This window comes from Chinchilla lanigera, unplaced genomic scaffold (assembly GCF_000276665.1).
Source record: "Chinchilla lanigera isolate Chin_1 unplaced genomic scaffold, ChiLan1.0 scaffold00023, whole genome shotgun sequence".
NCBI lineage: Eukaryota > Metazoa > Chordata > Mammalia > Rodentia > Chinchillidae > Chinchilla > Chinchilla lanigera.
Genome location: NW_004955424.1, coordinates 22,756,215 through 22,775,779, shown reverse-complemented (window position 1 = coordinate 22,775,779; position 19,565 = coordinate 22,756,215). Strand labels below are relative to the sequence as shown.

The 19,565-nt window shown below is 35.3% G+C and overlaps 1 protein-coding gene across 1 annotated transcript in view; it reads left to right on the top strand.

Moving 5' to 3' along the window:
• Positions 1 to 19,565, top strand: part of Kiaa1841 (KIAA1841 ortholog) — a gene marked incomplete in the record, with an annotated part of 56,573 nt that overhangs the window by 9,595 nt on the left and 27,413 nt on the right. The window contains 7 exon segments of the mRNA XM_013514723.1: positions 4,166 to 4,352; positions 5,504 to 5,597; positions 8,371 to 8,609; positions 13,386 to 13,444; positions 15,132 to 15,292; positions 18,511 to 18,597; positions 18,699 to 18,809. Of these exon segments, the coding sequence (XP_013370177.1) occupies positions 4,166 to 4,352; positions 5,504 to 5,597; positions 8,371 to 8,609; positions 13,386 to 13,444; positions 15,132 to 15,292; positions 18,511 to 18,597; positions 18,699 to 18,809 (938 nt within the window).

Genomic DNA, 19,565 nt, shown 5'->3' with positions numbered 1-19,565 from the left:
ACTTTTTATTTTTTAGAACAGGACAAACTGGCAAATTCGTCTGTTTTTCCAACTTTTCATTATGAATGCTTTCGAATCTACAGAAAAGTTAAAAGAATAGCACAACCATATAACATAGATTCAGCAATTCTTATTTGCTTGGTATCTTCATATGATTAATTTCTTTGACATATAAATGTAACTTTCAGGCATCATGATGGTTTATTCCTATAGACTGCAGAATATATCGCCTTAAAATAAGGACATTATTGCATAACTACAGTACCATTATCAAGCCTAGGAAAATTAACAGTAACTGCATCATTCCATCTAGTACAGTATTCATTGTATCTTCAAAATCACCCATTTAGAAATTTTTTAAAAAATGAAATTATAAGCTAGGCATTATAATGCACAAGCACATACCTGTAACTCCAGCACTCCAGGAGACTGAGGCAGGAAGATTGCAAGTTCAAGCCTAGCCTGGGCCATTTAGTGTCTTAGCAAGACCCTGTCTCAAAAGAAAAAGGGCTAGGGATGTAGCTCAGGGTGAAAGGCCCCTGGTTCAGTTCCCAATACAGGTTGGGACTAAAATACAATTAAACATGAGAGTATTTTTAGATGATATTTAATACTTATTTTCCAAACAAAACATACCCTTAAAGAATACATACACAAATGGGCATGGTGGAGCATGCCTGTAAATCCCAGCACTTGGGAGGCTGAGGCAGGAGGGTCATTGTGAGTTCGAGACCAGCCTGGGCTACAAAGTGAGCTCACGGCTGGCCTGAACTGCATAGCAAGACCTTGTCTCAAAAAGATTTAAAAAAAAAAAAAAAAGAAGAAGAAGAAAAAGAAAAAAATGAATACATACACAGCACGTGAAAAATCAGAATTGTAGCCAGAATTACAAATGCAACTTTTCCTAAGGCAAGCTCTTGACACCTGTATGTATCCTTTCGTATTCTTTTCTGTACCTATCTTGAGTTTTTTCAGTGCTGGGAATTGAACTCAGGGCCTCACGTGTACAAGAGGCACACGCTGTACTATTGAGCCATATCCCCAGTTCTCTGTGTTAATTCTTAAAGGGAACATAGAACAAATACTGCTTTGCCGCTTGTTTTATTCACTTAGCATATTGTGATTATCTTTAAGCCGGTCAATAAACTTCTGCAACATTTAATGACAGTTTATTTGAACCACAACATAATTATTTACCCAGTCCCTTTTCTTGGATATTTAGGCCATTTTTTCCAACTTTTGTCACTATACTACTGCTGTAACAAATACCTTATTATCATTTTGTTAGGGGATGATCACAGAAGCAGAATTGCTGGGTTAGAGGGCACATGCATTTTTTTGGTTTGTTTGTTTGTTTTTGGTACCAGGAACTGAACTCAGGACCTTTCACTTGCCAAGCAGGTGCCTCTGAGCTATATCCCCGGCTGACACATACATTTTTATGGCTTTTCTTGCATGTTGTCATATTGCCCACTAGAAAGTCATCCATGTTTTCATACTTTAGTTAACATAGCTGAGGGCCTGGTCCTTGCGTTTTTCATATCAAGCATTGTTTATACATCTGTATGTTTTTGAAATTCTCACAGCCATATGTGTAATTTTAATAAATGTTACTTTATTTTAGGTTGTTTTGTTTTGTTTTGTTTTGAGATAGGGTCTTGCTATGTTGCCCATTCTGGCCTCAAACTCCTGGGCTCAAGCAGTCCTCCTGCCTCAGCCCCACAGGTAGCTGGTATTACAGGTGCCTATCACCATGCCTGGCTCTCACTATAGTTTTACTTTTCTTTATGTCCTGGAGAGTTTGAAATTTTGTATTTTATTGTGTCATGTTATTTTTCTGTTTGTGAATTTGTTCTGTTAGGAGTTCAGTAAGTTTTCTGTGTACTATGTATATTAACCCTTGACCTATCTTTTCTCAGTTTCTTTTTAGTCTATAAAGTTATTGATGATAGTTTCTTATATGCAAATGTCTAAAACTGTTAAAATTTATTAATCTTTTACTTCGCTGTCTTCCTTTGCTGTCATGTTGTGAAAATTCTTGTCACTTTGAAGTTATGTATGATACATATTTGCCTACATTCTTCTGATCACTTTCCTTTATTTATTTAGGTTTTTCATATAGCCAGCTGCTCTTTTTTTATTTTTGGTAAAGACGCTTAGGCTGGCCCAAACTGCTGGACTTAAGTGATCCATGATTCTCTTGAATAGCTGGGACTACAGGTGTGCACTGCCATGCCCAGCCCAACAATATCATTCTTTTTTGGGGAGGGGTATCTTTTTGAGACAGGGTCTCACTGTACAGTTTAGGCCAGCCTTGAGCTTACTTTGGAGCCCAGGCTGGTCTTCAACTCGCAACAATCGTCCTGTTTACGCCTCCCAAGTGCTGGGATTACAGGCGTGCGCCACTAAGCCCAGCTCCCAACTATATCATTCTAAGTGTGTTTCATTTTACTTTAATCTTCTACAAAGGCAGACTTCCAAAACTGAGAGTCACAAAGGATAGAGTCTCAAGGAGTGGTCAGTCATTCACTTATTTCTAATACATCTACATGTCACACTGTCACAGATTTAGAACCACAGTTCTAGTAGTTCCCCAAATTGATCAGAGCTCCTTTGCCAACTCAAAGAAGAAATAAATCACTGTGAGAATTCTCTGATTCTTCCACTGATGATTGAAACTCCAGACACCAATGGCTGCGGGACAAATTACATGTTAGTTTTTCATATTTCTCGACTTTGATATTTAAAACTTGACCCCATCTGGAGTTTAGTTTAAGGTTTTTTTGTAATGACTAACTGTCCCAACACTTATTGAATGTTTTATTTTTTATGACTGGTTTGAAATTCTTCATATCTATTTCTGGATTTAGTATTCTAATCTATTGATCTCTTTATTCTAATAACCCCACTAACTGTTGTACATTGACTTAATTATTTTCAACATAGTTTTAATACCTAATAGACAAAAAACCCTGTTATTTTTAAGTTTCTTGAAGGTTCTCTTACTTAATTTCCTGGACTGCAATTTTTTTTTCTACCTCAAAGACTTGATATTTTGACAATAGAGGAAAGATGAGTTACTTAAAATTTTTGGACATTTTGATATTTTTTATTGTCAAGTGGTAAACATTTTTATATATTCTAGATGAAAATCCTTTTTAAAAACTATTACTTTACTTTTCTGAGGACTAAGCCATAAGTAGACATTTCTTAATATCTCCTAATCATGTAAACAATCTTTATTTAAAGAGCGCTGGATATCTAGTAGGTAGCTGATAAATAAATGAATGAGTTGTATTTTCCTGGTTGCTACTGTGTATTATTCACATATATATAGTTGTTTTTCATCCCTGCAGATTATCTGCTATGTAACTTGCCATCCACAGTGATGTTGGTGATGTTAAAGTAGATGCTATTGCAGTGTTTGATGAAGACCCACAGTAAGGAAGGCATTTTACATTGTGACCTAGAAACAAGATTTTCATAAAGGAGTACTTAACCTTACTATGTTTAGTACACTCTTGATATATTCTAATCTATTGTACTATTTTTTTTTTCTTAATTGCTAAGCTGGACCTTCTAAATTGATCATGAACAACTAATGTGTTATGTAAAACAGTCTGCTAAAACAAAGTCTGCCCAAATACAGGGCCATAAAGTGTCACTACAGAATGTTTTGTGGGAGGTGAATCTATCGGTAAAAACGAATTATCTCACTATCTTAATTTTAAAAAATCTAGTGTTATCAATCTGATATTCTGATTTCCTGTCCATCGAAGGTAGACTTTAGTCTTATTCCTTGTGAAAACCTGGTTAATATAGAAATAAAAGCCAAATATTTAAATTGCTGATACTGTCAGTTGGTAATAGATGCATACCAAAGGGAAATGTGTTTAATAAAGACAGTCCTCATTTTTCTACAGGAGCGTAAACACATTATGCCTTTGCGTTAAAGAATATTAAAAAAAGAATTCTACCACGAATTTTAAAGGAGAAAAAGTAAGTCACAGGCTTTTGTGTGTTGAAATAAGTGCACATTTTGTAGATGTTACCAACATACTAATATTTACTTACAAAAAATGATTATAGAAAAGTAAATAGAAGGCAAGAAAATACCTTGGTTTTTTAGTTTAATCTCTGATCGTTTTGTCTTGTGTCATAACAGTGTGCAAAAAGGTTTGATGAGCTGAAGAGCAGTGGAAGCTCACCTGTGGACAATCAGTACAATCCCCTAATGGCTGCGGGTGAGAGTCCGGTTGAAACTTTAGCCACATACATCAAATCTTCACTTCTTGACACACAGGGAGATTTTCAGGGGACTCCGGTTGGTCAGGATGCAGTTTCCAAAACAGGTAAGATTTTAAAATAAGATTTACTATGTGTCCTTAGGAGAATTCTGCATAGTTTTATATGTTCCAGTCAACTTTTCTTTGTGTTTACAGGCTTATAAAAACATTAATATAAAGTCTATTCTTATTTTGCATCTTCCTGAAATTTAAAAATTACATCTGCTGGGTGTGGTGGCACACGCCTGTAATCCTAGCACTCGAGAGGCTGAGGCGGGAGGATCACCATGAGTTCGAGGCCAACCTGGGCTACATAGTTCAAGGCCAGCCTGAACTACATAACGATACCCTGTCTCAAAAAAAAAAATTTATAGCTATCTTTGTTATTTTTTTAAAACCTTTTTAAATGTTAATTTATAGGTCAAACGCTATTTCCAAAACAAAATCTTAGCTATATCAAAATGTTCAACTCTGGTCCATTGGCCTAGTTACTTCATATATTGTTTATTATTCATTATAAATAAATATCTATTTACTTTATTATAAAGGAAATTTGACCTCAACTGTATTTACTTTTTGATTTTGTTTTTGTTTGCTTTGTGGACTTGTAAAATCTTTCTTGTTTCTCATGTAATCTGGTTTTTTTTTTTGGTACCGGGAATCGAACTCAGGACCTTGTGCTTGCCAGGCAGGTGCTTGTGCCACTGAGCTACATCTCTGGCCCTCATGTAATCTTTTTTACAGCTACTTTTTACTGCAGTTAACAAGATTCATGTAACACATAGTGGCAAGGTAGAAGAAACGTTTTCTGCAGTGATGTTGGGAATAACTGGTTTTAGAAATCCTTAGAGTGTACTGAATTAATTTAATCTCATCAGTAGTGGTCAGAGTATTGGTATAAAACTTTGCTTGTGCTGTTGGGTTTTGAACACTTAACTTTTACTGCTACATGCAATATCAATAATTTTTGCGTGTCCATTGTAATATATTAGCGGTGTGTGATCTCCTTTTTTAATTGTAGTTTATAGTTTCTTCCATGGGCCTTTAAAAATATTTGTATTAAAATGAGAAATGCCACCTAAATACCCTCTTTTAGCTAGCCTTGGGAACCATGCACTTACATTACTACATTCGATAAGTAAGAACCCCTTCTCAACAAGAAATGCTAACCCTCCACCTTTTTGTTTTCTTTGTATGTGTCTGTTTCTGTATTTAAGGAAGACATAGTATAGCTTCCACAAGGAATTGTTCTTCAGAAAGTGAAAATTGTACTACTCATAATGGTGGAGAAAAGACTGAAGAATCTGAAGGGTAGGAGGCTGGTTGTTTGTTAGATAAGATTTAATATCAACTTTAAATTATAAAATATTCATGTTTGTATGCATTAGTTACCATAATTTAGGAATTTCATATTATACAATTGTTGAAACAGTTGGAATCAGTTTAGTTCACATTTCTTTTTTGGAGACAGGGTCTCACTATGTAACCCATGCTGCCCTTAAACTCACTACGTAGCCCTGGCTGGCCTCAACTCACAGCGATCCTCCTGCCTCAGCCTCCCAGTGCTGAGATTACAGGTGTGCACCAGCACACCCAGCTCATATGTTGAACTATAAGCAGTTGCCTAATACTTAAACGTACAACTTGCCCTGTTTAATCTAGATGGTAGCTTGCCATTGTAAAATATCATTTTCATATTTGTAAAATTAGAAATAACATCTATTAATATAAAACTATGAATAGTAAGTTTTAATACCCAAAGAAAAATCTCTGTGCCATTCATTTTCCATCTTCATTAAAGAATTTAGATGTTTTAGAACTATTTGAATATAATCATCAGTTAGAAATTGAAAGAATATATCTTCTAATGTTGTCAGTTTTGGTATTTTATATTATTTGATGTCATACTGCATGCATTATAAGTTTCACTTTGAGCTTTCATAAATAAGTAAACTATCACCTAAACAAGGTGTAGAACATCTTCTTCATCCCTCAACATTTTTTCGTATACCTTAGTTATGGTAAATTTTTAATAACAGCTTCATTAGTACATCACTTATATATCATAAAATCCACTTTTTTGTGGTTTGTTTTGTTTGCAGTATTGGATATTGAGGCCAGGGCCTTCAAATTGAGCTGCACCCCCCCAACCTACCCCCACCAACTTCCTTTTTTTTTTTTTTCTTTGAGGCAGGGACCTGCTAAATTGCTAAATTGCCAAGGCTGGGCTCAAATTTGCAGTCCTCCTGCTCAGACTCCCAGAGCTGAGATTACAGGTGTGCACCCCTGCACCAAAAAACATTCTGGAAATGAGTAGTGGTGATCATCAAAGAGCAATGTAAATGTTACTTAATGCCACTGATCTGTACACTTAAAAGTGGGTAAAATGGTAAATTTTATGTGTATTTTAACACAGTAAACTTCGAAAGTCTGTATAGTTCAGATATTATTAGTTTATTCACATAGATTTTGAGGGGTTTTTTTGGTGGGGTTGGAGATTAAACCCAGGGTCTTGGACATAGTAGGCAAGCATGCCACTACTAAACTACACCCAAAATCTTTTTTATATTTTTTAACTTTTTATTCTTGTGCTTTCTTTCTTGTCTTGTCTTTCTTTCTTTCTTTTTTTTTTTTTTTTTTAATTCTGTGACAGTGTTGTGTTGTGTTGTCTCTGCCTTGCAATGCTGTAGCCCCGTTCTCCCGAGTAGCTGATATCAGGGCCGGGGATATGGCTCAGTGGCACAGTACCTGCCTGGCAAGTGCAAGGTCCTGAGTCGGATGCGCAGTGCCAAAAAACAAAACAAAACACAAATAGCTGGTATTACAGGCATATGTGACTGCACCTACCCCATGTAGATTTCATTTTTAAACTGTTAAATTTGTCTGTGTGATGCAGAAGTTTGCCAGATTTTTTGTTGTTGCTGTTCTGGGATTATCAGATAGTTCATACTGTGATCCAGAAAGCTACAGAAACTTTTTTTAATTGTATCAGTTAGCTGTTTATATTTTTACCACAATTTCTTTTGGAAGAAATTTGGAAGAACAATTTGTCAAAAGTTTTTTAATTTTTCTAATTTTGATAGAGCATTGATTATAATCCTTTTTCTGGTAGCCCAGTTTTATGTAAGATGTAATCTTTTGTATTCAAAATTTGAGAAGTTCAGTTAAACACAATAAATTCATATTGTACACTTGTCTGTGTTCTCTTTTTTTTAATGACATCAAGGCAGAAGTGGATTAAACTCTGTTTTTGAAGTGATACAGTTTTGAAATAAATTCAGAGCATATAACTTTTGAAGTAGACTTTGATGCCTTATCTAAACTTACTAAAACGTTTAAATGCATATAAATACACATTTAGTCTCAAAGATCCCTTTAACGACATTAGTTTGTACTTGGTGAATGTCTAGAACCAAATTTTCTTGTTACTAAAAGTGAGTAAGCCATGCTAATATTTTTAAAACCACTGTTCTGAGTAGGTGAGTGGCAAAGGGTTGGAGAGTAATGGACAGGCTTCACAGTGACACAATTTCGTCGTATGTATTTATTTTTTTGGTACCAGGAATCAAACTGAAGACCTTGAGCTTACCGGGGAGGCGTTTGGGCCACTGAGCTATAGCCCCTGCCCCAAGCCGTGCTAATTTTAAATTTGATTCCTCAATAGATAATTTAGTTTTTCCTTTTTCAAAAGGATAAACATTTTAGTATTTAATCATTGTTATTTCCTTCCCACACCCATTGCATAAAGTGCTATCATATATCCATCCCAGAAATTAAAATGTGTTCCTTAATTTTTCTTTGGGAATTGGTATTCTTTTTATAAAGGTTATATGTAACATATGACTTGAAAAATAATTTCTAAGCATTGTAAGTTGTTAGTCCTTCAGTGACTTTCTAAAATTAGTCATAACCTTAGACACACTCAGGTTAGCAAGACACTTAAAAAAGTCTGCGTGTCAAAATCCTTTAAAACTCATTTGTGATCAAAAATCTTTTTTAAAAACCTGTTCTTTTACTTTCAATAAATGTCAGTATTGTTCTAAAAATCTACTAATTTCATTTCTGTGTCACATTTTTTATGAAGGCCAAACATGGTGATTCATGTATGTGATGAAGGAAAAAACTTGAAAGAAGATTTTATTTGCCCACGAGATCTTTTGATATCAGAAATGAAGTACTTTGCTGAATATTTATCTATGGATGCCCAGCGCTGGGAAGAGGTGGACATTTCAGTTCATTGTGACGTTCACATTTTCAACTGGTTGATAAAATATGTTAAAAGAAACACTAAGGAGAATAAAGATTGTGAGACACCCACTTTAGGTAAAAAACAATCTACTGCTTTATTTTACAGTGAAATTTCCATGTCATCTGATAGCTGTTCCAGGTCAAAAATAAAATACAGAAAATTATGTGAACATTAATATCTTGGAAACTGATACTCATGCTTTTTTAGAAATTTAGTTATTTACTAAATAAAATTTAGTAAATTTACTATTTATGGCAGATAAACAGGTTTCTGGGTCAGAAGTTCTTAATATATTGTATGTGGACCACTGGGTCCTGGAAACCATTTTAAAGGGACCACAAGGTGCAAACAATTTGCACAATAATATCAGGATGTTATTTATCTTTTCCACCATGTTGTGTTGCTCAAGTGATGCAAAGGCAATGATGAGCAAAACCGTTGGGGCCTTAGTATAAATCAAGGCGGGGACACCAACTGTACTAGTCGGCATTACATTTAACACCATGCACTCATAGGTAGGAAGGAATAAAAGAAAAAATGTCAGTTCACAGAAGAATATCCTTGAAGTAGTAAAAATTTCTAATTTTTTTTTTTTTTTAATTTCTAATTTTTAAAGCTTAAATCTTGAGTATGATCTGTGTGGTAAAAGGGGGAGGTGCACAACTTTGCATTGCCAACGTGTGATGATTGCCTGGAGGGAAAGCGTTTTGGAAAATTTCCCTGCCTCCGTGTGCATGACTCTTCTCAGTACTCAAAAGACTTTTCTAGGGCTGGGATGCCTGTGATCTGAGCACTCAGGAGGCTGAAGCAGGAGATTGCTGTGAGTTCAAGGCCAGCCTGGGCTACACAGTAAGTTCAAGACTAGCCTGGACTGCGTAGTGAGACTTTTCTAGTGAGATCTGATTGATGATCATATTAATGAATATGATTTGATTTTTTGTCTTTTTTTTTAAAAGCAAAAGGTTTGAAAACACAGGGCTGGGGATATAGCTCAGTGGCACAAGTGCCTGCCTGGCAAGCGCAAGGTCCTGAGTTTGATTCCTGATACAAAAAAAAAAAGAACCCATAACAGAAAACAGTAAACTCACACCCAACCCTTTTTGTTTTTTGTCTTGTGATAGGGCCTCATTAACTTGCCTAGGCGGGATTCAGATTTGCAATCCTCAGTCTGGACATGGCGGTGCATGCCTATAATCCCAGGAGGATTGCTCTATGTTTGAGACCAGCTTTGACTATTTAGTGAACTCAAAGACAGTCTATGTAGTGAGACCCTGTCACCCCGACCAAAAAAATGGTAATTTTCCTGCCTCAGCTTCCTATGTACTGGGATTATAGGCATGTAGCACCACACTCAGCTCAATAAATGTGATTTTAAAAATATATATTGTACAATGAAATATATATTGTACAATGAAAAGCTCTGCATAGCTCAGTGAGCTGATTATTTTCTAAATGATAGTGAATGATGTTTAAAAATGGGTTAATGATCCATTCAAAATATAAAATTGGGCCAAATGTAGCTCACTGGCACAATGCCTGCCTGGCAAGCACAAGGCCTTGAGTTTAATTACTATACCAAAAAAAAAATCTTAAGCAAAATATAAGATAAATCATTTAACAGTAAGAAAATTTATTGATAAGGTTTCAGATTCCATTGCAACTAAACTTTAAGAAACTAGCATTTGTCAAGTTTCTGTGTAATATCGAAGAAGGCTGCTCACAAATGTGAATGCAAAAACAAACGTGATAATACAGCTGTCTTCTGTTAAGTCAGGTATGAAGGGATTTTCAAAAATATTTCAAACAGAGCTACTCATGATAATTTTTTTCATTTTGGAAAATAAAGTTTCACAAAAATATGTCGACATGTTTATTATTTTAAAATATTTTTAAAGTTTCTGTTCACGTAGTTTCATATGGTGACTACTGATAGACATAACTCACAAAAACAAAACACTTTGCAGGATTTTCAGTTTTTAAGATTGTAGAGGGGTCCTAAGCTTTAAAAGTGTTCTAAATGATAGCAAGAATAATTATCCTAAGCTTAAAAGTGTTCTAAGTGACAGCAAGAATCATTATTAAAAGTAATCTTTCAATAGATATAGACTTGTGTTAGGAATCACATTTGTGGTTTAATAAAATCTTTAGTCTCTGTGCACAAAAATTGCTATTTACATCAGTTTCAAAATATTTTTTAACTCTTAAAGTATATTATACTGACAGTATAAAGTTTTTTGAATATACTGTATTATATTATAGTGACCAAATTAATGGGAAGGTTGTTTACAAGACTGCTAACTCAAAATTTTCAGCCAGAGTTCAGAGATTCCAGACTACCCAGCTGTGATACCTATGTGGAACATAAAATATGTAAAGGAAAAAATATTATTTGATCTGACACATCTATATATGTAGTAATGGTAAAATAGATGGAGAAAAGCAGTCATTCTCTTTGACCTTAAGTCAGTGATAACAGATATACATTTTTATAAAAGCAAAGTTTTTATAGATACTTTACTCTAACCAGGAAAAGTAGTAACATGCCTAATTAAATCTCTAATAATCTAGCCACTGGTTCTTTATTTTATTTTATTTTATTTTTTTAAAGAGTAAACGAAGGATAACATAGTAATAGGGGGATTTACCAAATTACAGACAAAGTGGTAGGAAATTATCAATGTTATTTTACCTATTGGTATCTTCAAGATATTTTCTCAGGAAAACAAATAGACAAATAATAGTGAGTTACAGACAAAAGTGGTAGGAAAATATCAATGGTTGTTGTACTGTACTTTGGTTTCTTCAAAGTGGTTTCTAGGGAAAACAAATAGAGGTATACATGAGTGATCAATTAAATAATCATTGACTATTCTCAATGGTTGTTGTTGGAAACACCTAGTAATAAACATACATCCATTTACAAAATAGCGTAGGAACAATGCAAACATTCCAGGGTTATGGACAGATTGGTAGAAAGATATCAATAGCTGCTGCAATACATGTTGGTATCTTCAAAGTGGTTTCTTAGGAAAACAGATACGCAAGAAAGATCTAACAAGTAGTTACAGCCTAAGGGTTGTCAAAAATAGCGGATTACCTCCTCATCAGTGATTTCTTTCACTGAGGTGTGACGGCTGGAAGAAAGGCCAGGATTGAAAAGAAAGACCGAGAGACTAGCACCAGTATCCAACAGTAAGCTGTTTACTTTTTCCTCTATAGTCATGATTACACGGAGCTCCTCCTTGGAGATGACAGTCTGGCCAGAGGGAGAAGGCAGAGTATCCCCTGGGCCCCTTCATTCCTGTTGGACCAGCTAATAGAAGGGATCTGAGCTCTGAGCCCTCCGCTTCAGAGGGCAGTCCGACCTCTAGAGGTCACCTTTTCAGTCAGGGCATGGCCCAGGGGACTTCTTAGGGCATTCCCTCTTGAGGTGGCCTGGCTTTTAACAGTGGTAGCAGATGAATGCAGTTGTCGAGTTCTTCTTGGGACCCCGAGAATCAGACTTAGGGTCTGTTTCTCTTAGTGCTGCAGCAAAAGCAGCTGTTTTTTCTCCGTCTCTTTGTTTTCTCTCCTTGACCTCCTCCTCATCACTAGCCACTGGTTCTTAATTGGATTGTTAATCAGATGAGCTTTCTTGCCAGCTTCTTCCACCCTTTGAAATTTCCACTTGAGACTCTTTAAACTAGAATTGTTGTTTAGGTAGATTGAGATTACTTGTTTTAATTATTAAGATTTCTAGTACATGATCTTTGTAGTACTGCAGTAATGAAAACAAGTTTTTTCTTCTGAAATATACTTCATGAGCAAAGACAGACTTACTAAAATAAAGTGCCAGGCAGCACTCCTTTCCCTGTCTTTATGTCTGAAGATTCTTTCAGTGTGCCTTAGGAAGTAACTTCTGCACTTCTGCAGTAGTAGCAGTAGGAGCAGCAGTAGTAGTGTGAGTGTCCTTCACACTAAGCACCATCCCCAGAACTGTAAAAAAATTTTTTAAAATATTGAGACAAGACCTAAGTTACTAATTTGCCCATGCTGAGCTCAAACTTGTCATCCACTGGGTTTAGAGGTGTGCACTTCCACACCCAACTAATAGTAAATTCCTTATTGCCTTTAGTAATCTTCTTTGAATATTTGTTTATAGTAAGCATTGAACTTATTTTTACCAGTACCATGCTGTTTTTTGTTTGTTTGTTTGTTTTTGGTTTTTGGTTTTTTTCCAGTACCAGGAGTTGAACTCATGACCTTGCACTTGCCAGGCTGGCGCTGTGCTGCTGAACTAAATCCCCAGTCCCCTTCCATGCTGTTTTTATCACAGTAGCTTATTACTATAATTTCAAGTCAGGGATTGTGATACCCCCTTCCTTGCCTTTGTTACCCAAAATGAACTCCCATTTTATTTTATTTTATTTTATTTTATTTTATTTTATTTTTATTTTATTGGTACCATGACTCAAACTCAGGGCCTATGTTTGCGAGGCAGGCACTGTGCCACGGAGGTATATCACTGGCCCTGAACGCCATTTAAAATACCTTCACTAATAGCAAATGCTCTCCTTAGTTATTTTTGAAAGTTTTTCTCTGTGATTGTTGTATATTTCATATCTTTAGCTGGAGTTCATAATGCCTGTAAGTCTAGCTCCTGGGCAAATTTACTATGCATTTTTCTCTGTATACTAAGTTTTAACTTTAAATTTTCTTTCTTTTGTGTATTTAAGGTTTATGATATGAGTAAGGTTACATTAAATTGTTCTTATTAAAGTAACATCTTTTTTGAAGGTAGAAAGGAACCTGTTCTGAGGAGATGGTGATAAAAATCAAAAGGAATTTTAATTTATTTTCTTTCTATTTAGAACCTGGAAATGTCATTTCAATTCTTATTTCTTCAGAGTTTTTGAAAATGGATTCACTAGTAAGTACTAATTTTAAAAATCCAATCTTTTGTTTCACTTAGGTTTTTTTTCTTCAAATATCTGGGAAATTTTCAGGTGTTTTATTAAAACAGTTAATTCAAGAGTGTGATTTTGGGGCTGGGGATTTAGCTCAGCGGCAAAAGCGCCTGCCTGGCAAGCGCAAGGTCGTGAGTTCGGTTCCCGGTACCGGAGAAAAACCAAAAAAAAAAAAAAAAAAAAAAAAAAAAAAACAAAAGAAAAAACAACAACAACAAAAAAAAGAGTGTGATTTTATTGTAATACATTGCCCATGTTTGGAAATACTTCGTTCTGTTAGGGAAGGGTTAAGACTACCCAGTATCGTTTATATGTCATGCCAGTAAAGCAAGCAGTTAATCTTCAAAGAGTAGCTCACTCTTCTAGTAAGTGAAATTAAAGATTAACTTTACCTCAGATGGGATTTGTCTTATCAGCAAATTAAATAAAAACTAATTGAAATATGTTTGCTGTTTAAATGATTTCTTTACTCACGATTTGCTTGTATTTCTCATTTATAGTCGAGTGAGTGAAAACAGATAGCCAGCCTGTGTAATCTTACATTTGCATCACTGAAGGTGCTGTGTGTTGCTTGAGAGCAGCTAATGAAAGATAGAAGTACAATCCATAGGTACATTGGCATGTTAAGCTCTTAACATTAAATGTTTGCTTTTCTTTTTTTTACTTAATAAATTTATCATTCAAATGATTTTTATATATGTTCATGGTTGATATTTTCTGGTTAATATTTAAAGAAATATTTACTTTTAGCTCATAAAACTATACAGGGCAGAACACTACTTTGCTACGTTGGCAGATGAGAAGTTTGTTTGCTTCATTATTTGGAGTTCTGCTAGTTTTACTAGTTACTTTCTATCCCCCTGCCCTTCCCACTTAGTCAGCTGGTATTGCTATTACTTTCTTCAGGTAAGGGCAACAAAAGAAAAGCAGAATCTAAAAGAGTCCTTAAAGAATTTTACCGCTGTCAGCAAAATATTTGAGAGAATATGCAACTAACCCTTCTTTACTTTTAAAGTAAATAAATATACCTCAGGTTGGACAGAGGGGAAGAAAATGAGAGAGCAAACTTAGCACAACTGAGAAAGTCCTTAAATGACTAAAAGTTTGTTTCTGAGACCAGGAGAGATGGAGGCTCAAATTATAACTTAACTTTGCTGAGCATAGTGACGCACACTTGTAATCCCAGCATTTGGGAGACTGAGGCAGAATTACTAAAAGTTTGAGGCTATTGTAGGCTACATAGTGAGTTCAAGACCTGCTTGTACTACATAGTGAGGCCCTGTCTCAAAAAAACAGACAAACAAAAATTCAGTTATAGGAGCTTACCTGGTATACAGACTGATAAATACCTGCCCCAACCATAAAAAATATATTACTGTTTGCAACAGAAAAGATTAGAAAATAATTTTCCTAGGTTCACATATGTAGTCATAAATTTGACCTGCAAAACCACTTTGGAATGGGTTACATTAACCCAAGTAGGTAAAACTAATACATACAGTAGGCTTTTAGTGAATTTTATATTTGAAAGGTATTAGAAGTCCAGTGCACTATCCATTGTGCTACAGAGCCTGTTTGAAAGGTATTGCTATGACGTTATCCTTTGTGCTGTTATTTTCAACATTCATTTCTATTCTGTTCTTTTTTTAGGTAGAACAGTGTATTCAGTACTGCCACAAAAATATGAATGCCATAGTAGCTACTCCATGCAACATGAACTGTATTAATGCAAATCTTCTTACACGAATAGCTGATCTTTTCACACATAATGAAGTTGATGATTTAAAAGACAAAAAGGATAAGTTTAGGAGGTAATTTTTAAATTTAATTTTAAACCTAATTTTCCTATTAAAAGAAATATATTTCTGTTTAATTTTAGTGAATTTCTCTTCTTAGAATATATTTAGAGCTGAGCAAGTTGGCGCACACTTGAAATCCCAGCACTTAGGAGGCTGAGGCAAGAGGATCACTGAGAGTTTGAGGCCAGCCTGGGGTATATAGTGAGACCCTTTCTCTCTCAAAAAAATGTTTATATATATATGTTTTATATATATAAATATATAATACATTTTTTCTATTTTAAGTGAACAGCCGGTGGCTCATGATAAAAATTAGTATTTTGTATAGTAAACATATGAACATATGTGGTAGTGAAGTACATGAAAAATGTTTAAGACAGGCTTTAGCATAAAGGGCAAGAGTATTATATCAGCAGTAGTTATATCATTTAGAGGCTGTTTAGATCAAAGCAAGGAGGAGATACCTTATTCTAGGTGTGAATGAAGAGGGGAGGTGATACATTATATCATGTTTTTATTGGTCTTTTTGAAACAGGGTCCACTATATCATTTTTTTAAAAGATGATTCTGGATGCTATGTGAAAAATAGACTTCAGGGATCTAAGGAGCAAGAGCTGCTAGGTTAGGACAGCAGACTGGTGAGAACTGAAAGGGTCTGGCGAGGGTAGAAGCAGTAAGCTGGAAAGAAGTAGATGTGTTCAGTATGTGCTATGAGAAGGATTTGACAGGTTTGTGAATGTGATGATGTAGGAAAAGAGGATTTCAGGATAATTACTAGGTGTTCAGCTTGAGCAACTAAACAGTAGTCCTTCCACTAACAGAGAAAGGAAGAATTGGGAGGGGAAGGGGTGGAGTGAAGCAAATAAAGAGGTGGACTGGGCTCTTGTTGATATACTTCTAGGACATCCAGAGGAAATACTCAATAGGTATTGGGTACATTAATCTTAGATTTAGGTCAAAGGTCAGGGCTTAAAATAGAAACTTGAGACTACATGAGGTTGGAAACAGTGGAACTGGTTGAAATTTCTTAGCAAAAAACCATGGTATTTTTTGTCTTACTCAAGAAAACTTTGCCTACCTGAAGGTAGTGAAGATATTCTATGGGTTTTTTTTTTCTAGTATTTATCCTGAACGTGTGTGTGTGTGTGTGTGTGTGTGTGTGTGTGTGTGTGTTATGAAGTAGGAGTCAAAACTCATTTTTCCCCAAATAGATACGTAGCTGACAGATCACCATATATTGAACAGATGATTTTCCCCACTGACTTGCAGCACTTTCACCATAACTCGGCTGACTGTGCCTGAGCTCTGTTTCTGAGTACTGTCTTGTTCTCTTGATTGCCTGTCTTGAATTAGTAGCATGTAGCCTTAATCATGGTAGCCTCTAGATTCTTCTTCACCTCCACCTTTCTTCAAGATGCTTGCATTACGTATAAATTTTATAATCAGCTTATTTTCTGTTTCACACACCTGCCAGAATTTGGGGTTAATATAAAACCTATAGATCAGTATGGGAGTTTTTACGTCTTGATTATATTTCAGTCTATGAATATAATACAACCCTCCATTTATTTGGGCAGTCATTATTTCATCAATGTCTTATTTGGGGCTTAGAGAAATTTCGCCTTTTTAAATTGAATTTACTCCTGGGTATTTAATTTCCAGTGCTATTGTAAATGCTATTCTTATTTTACTTTCTAATTGTTAACAAAAGACCACCCAGTAGAGATTGAACAGAGAAGTAGCCACGAGTGAGAGGCCTGAGAAGGAGGAGCCTGGAAGCAAAGGAACGCGAAAGGAAAAAAGATTTTGAAAGGAAGGCGCAATTAAGTGACCAAATATGTAGAATTCTGCTCTCATGTGTAGTAAAATGAAGACAAATGGGATTGATTGGATTGAGAAAATTTTTTTCCAGATGCTTTGCTTGAATAGTTGCCAAGAAATATAGCAGCAGCTATTTAAGGAAAGAAAGGCTTAAGAAAGGATATTTTTAAATATCCAGATGTTTAAAATAATGGTGATTGATTAAAGAGGAAGAAATTAATAATACAGAGGATTATCCAAAAATTTAGACTAAGGAAAATGAGACCGTGGAATAATCCAAGGGCTAAATTCTTGAATGTTGCCATGGAACCTTAGTCCAGATTTGGGCTTTACAACCAACAGACAGAAGTTGGGGGGTGGAGAGGAGGGGAATGAGGTAGAAAAGGATTAAGGTGGTTATGTACATGTACCACCAGTAGCTAGCTCCCCACGATGGAAGTAATCATCAAACACTGCAAACGTGCATACTCATAAAAATGAAAATCTACAAAAGCACAGAGCACCAGACACTGCACAAAGCAGGACGGAGACAGGCAGGACATGCATTTAGAGTTAATGACACATTTAGGGGACTTCAGGTTCAGTTTATTATGCTTAATAATAAAGTAATTAACATTCATTTAAATTTAACACTATGCCCAGCCCTCTAAAAATGTATCGTTTAGCTTTCATAAAACCTTGGGTTTGGAATTAATTAACACATTTTCTAGAGAAAAGTTTCAGAGAGAGTAGATTGTGAAGAATCATATACTTCGTTATTAGTAGAACTAGATCACTAAATTCTCAAAATCTTTAATTTTAAATACTTCAATAATGGCCAGGTGTGGTGGTTTATGCCTGTAATCCCAGCACTTGGGAGGCTGAGGCCAGAGGATCACCACAAGTTCAAGGCCAGCTAGGGCTACAAAGTGAGTTCAAGACGAGCCTAAACTGTATAGTAAAACCCTGTCTCTAAAAGACAGTAAATACATACATACATACATATTTAAGTAACAGAAGTAGATAATTATCAGCCTTATTTTTTGGTAAAAATAGACTCTTTTGTTTTTTGTTTTTTTTTGTCTTTTTGAGATAGGGTCTTGTTATGCAGTACATGCTGGCCTTGAACTTACTTTGTAGCCCAGGCTGGCCTCAAACTCACAACAATCCTCCTGCCTCATCCTTCCAAGTGCTGGGATTGCAGGCATGCGCCTCCACTCCTGGCTTAACAGATTCTTTATTAAGCAGTTTTTATTAGATTTTTTTTTTCACTTAGTACACCAAAATGTATTATAAACCCCCGAAGAGCCTCTTTAAGGATTTATTCATCTTATTTTACCCATGTATAGGTAGTAGTTATTTTATCACTGTAAAGTAACTTTAATAAAGTAAATATAGAAATTAATATGTTGGTCATTTGTCGTTAATAGTAAACTTTTTTGTAAGAAGATTGAGAGGCTGTTTGATCCTGAGTACTTGAATCCAGATTCTCGGAGTAATGCCGCAACACTGTATAGGTAAGGTGTTTTTCTTTGCTGTGCTATATAATGTAGCCATACTCTTTAAATTATGACATTTAAATTTTTATTCAGTTTTTTGTACCTTCTCTTTCTTAAAGATGCTGTTTGTGTAAGAAACTTTTAACAAAAGAAACAGAAAGAAAGATTGCTTGCATTCCTGGAAAAATCAATGTGGATCGACACGGAAATATCATCTATATTCATATAAGGTATACTGAAGATAAAGTACACCTTTTCTGTGAGGATTTCTAGTGTATTTATAAAAGCATAACTTCTTTTCTAAGGAATAGGATAGCATCATTCCTGCAGGTGATACATCTTTGATTTAGAGAGATACTGCTCTCAAAACAAAATTGTTATAAAAGCTACATTTTATTTACTGGCTATACTTCATAACATCTTTAAATTTCAGAATGGCAAAAATTATTGTAGTTTAATTATAATATATTCTGGCCAGTGACATTAATGTGATTTCTTTCCAGTAATAGATTTAGTTACCTATAGAAGTGTTGTAGCTGGTCGTGGTGGCACATGTCTTTAATTTTAGCACTCAGGAGGCTGAGGCAGGAGGATCAGTGTGTGTTCAGGGTCAACCTGGGCTACATAGTGAGTTTAAGGACACCCTGAACTGCATAGTGAAACCCTGTCTCAAAAAACCAGAAAAAGAAAAAAAAATCTAATTAAAATAAAACCAAAGTCTGTCTCTATAGGGAAATACTTAATAAGTCTGACTGAAGGCATCAAGGGATGCTGAAGATGGTCAGGGTACAAATGGCCTGTTACACAGATCCATACTAATTACCTATGGGCGCTCATTCTGAGTTGGAGAAGGGAGATTGTAGGTTGATGTAATGCCCCAGGAAAGAAAAAAATTTAAAAGATATGTATTCTTAATAATTTCCAAGCTGTGCGTGGTGGCGCACACCTGTAATCCCAGCCCTCGGGAGGCTGAGGCAGGAGAATCA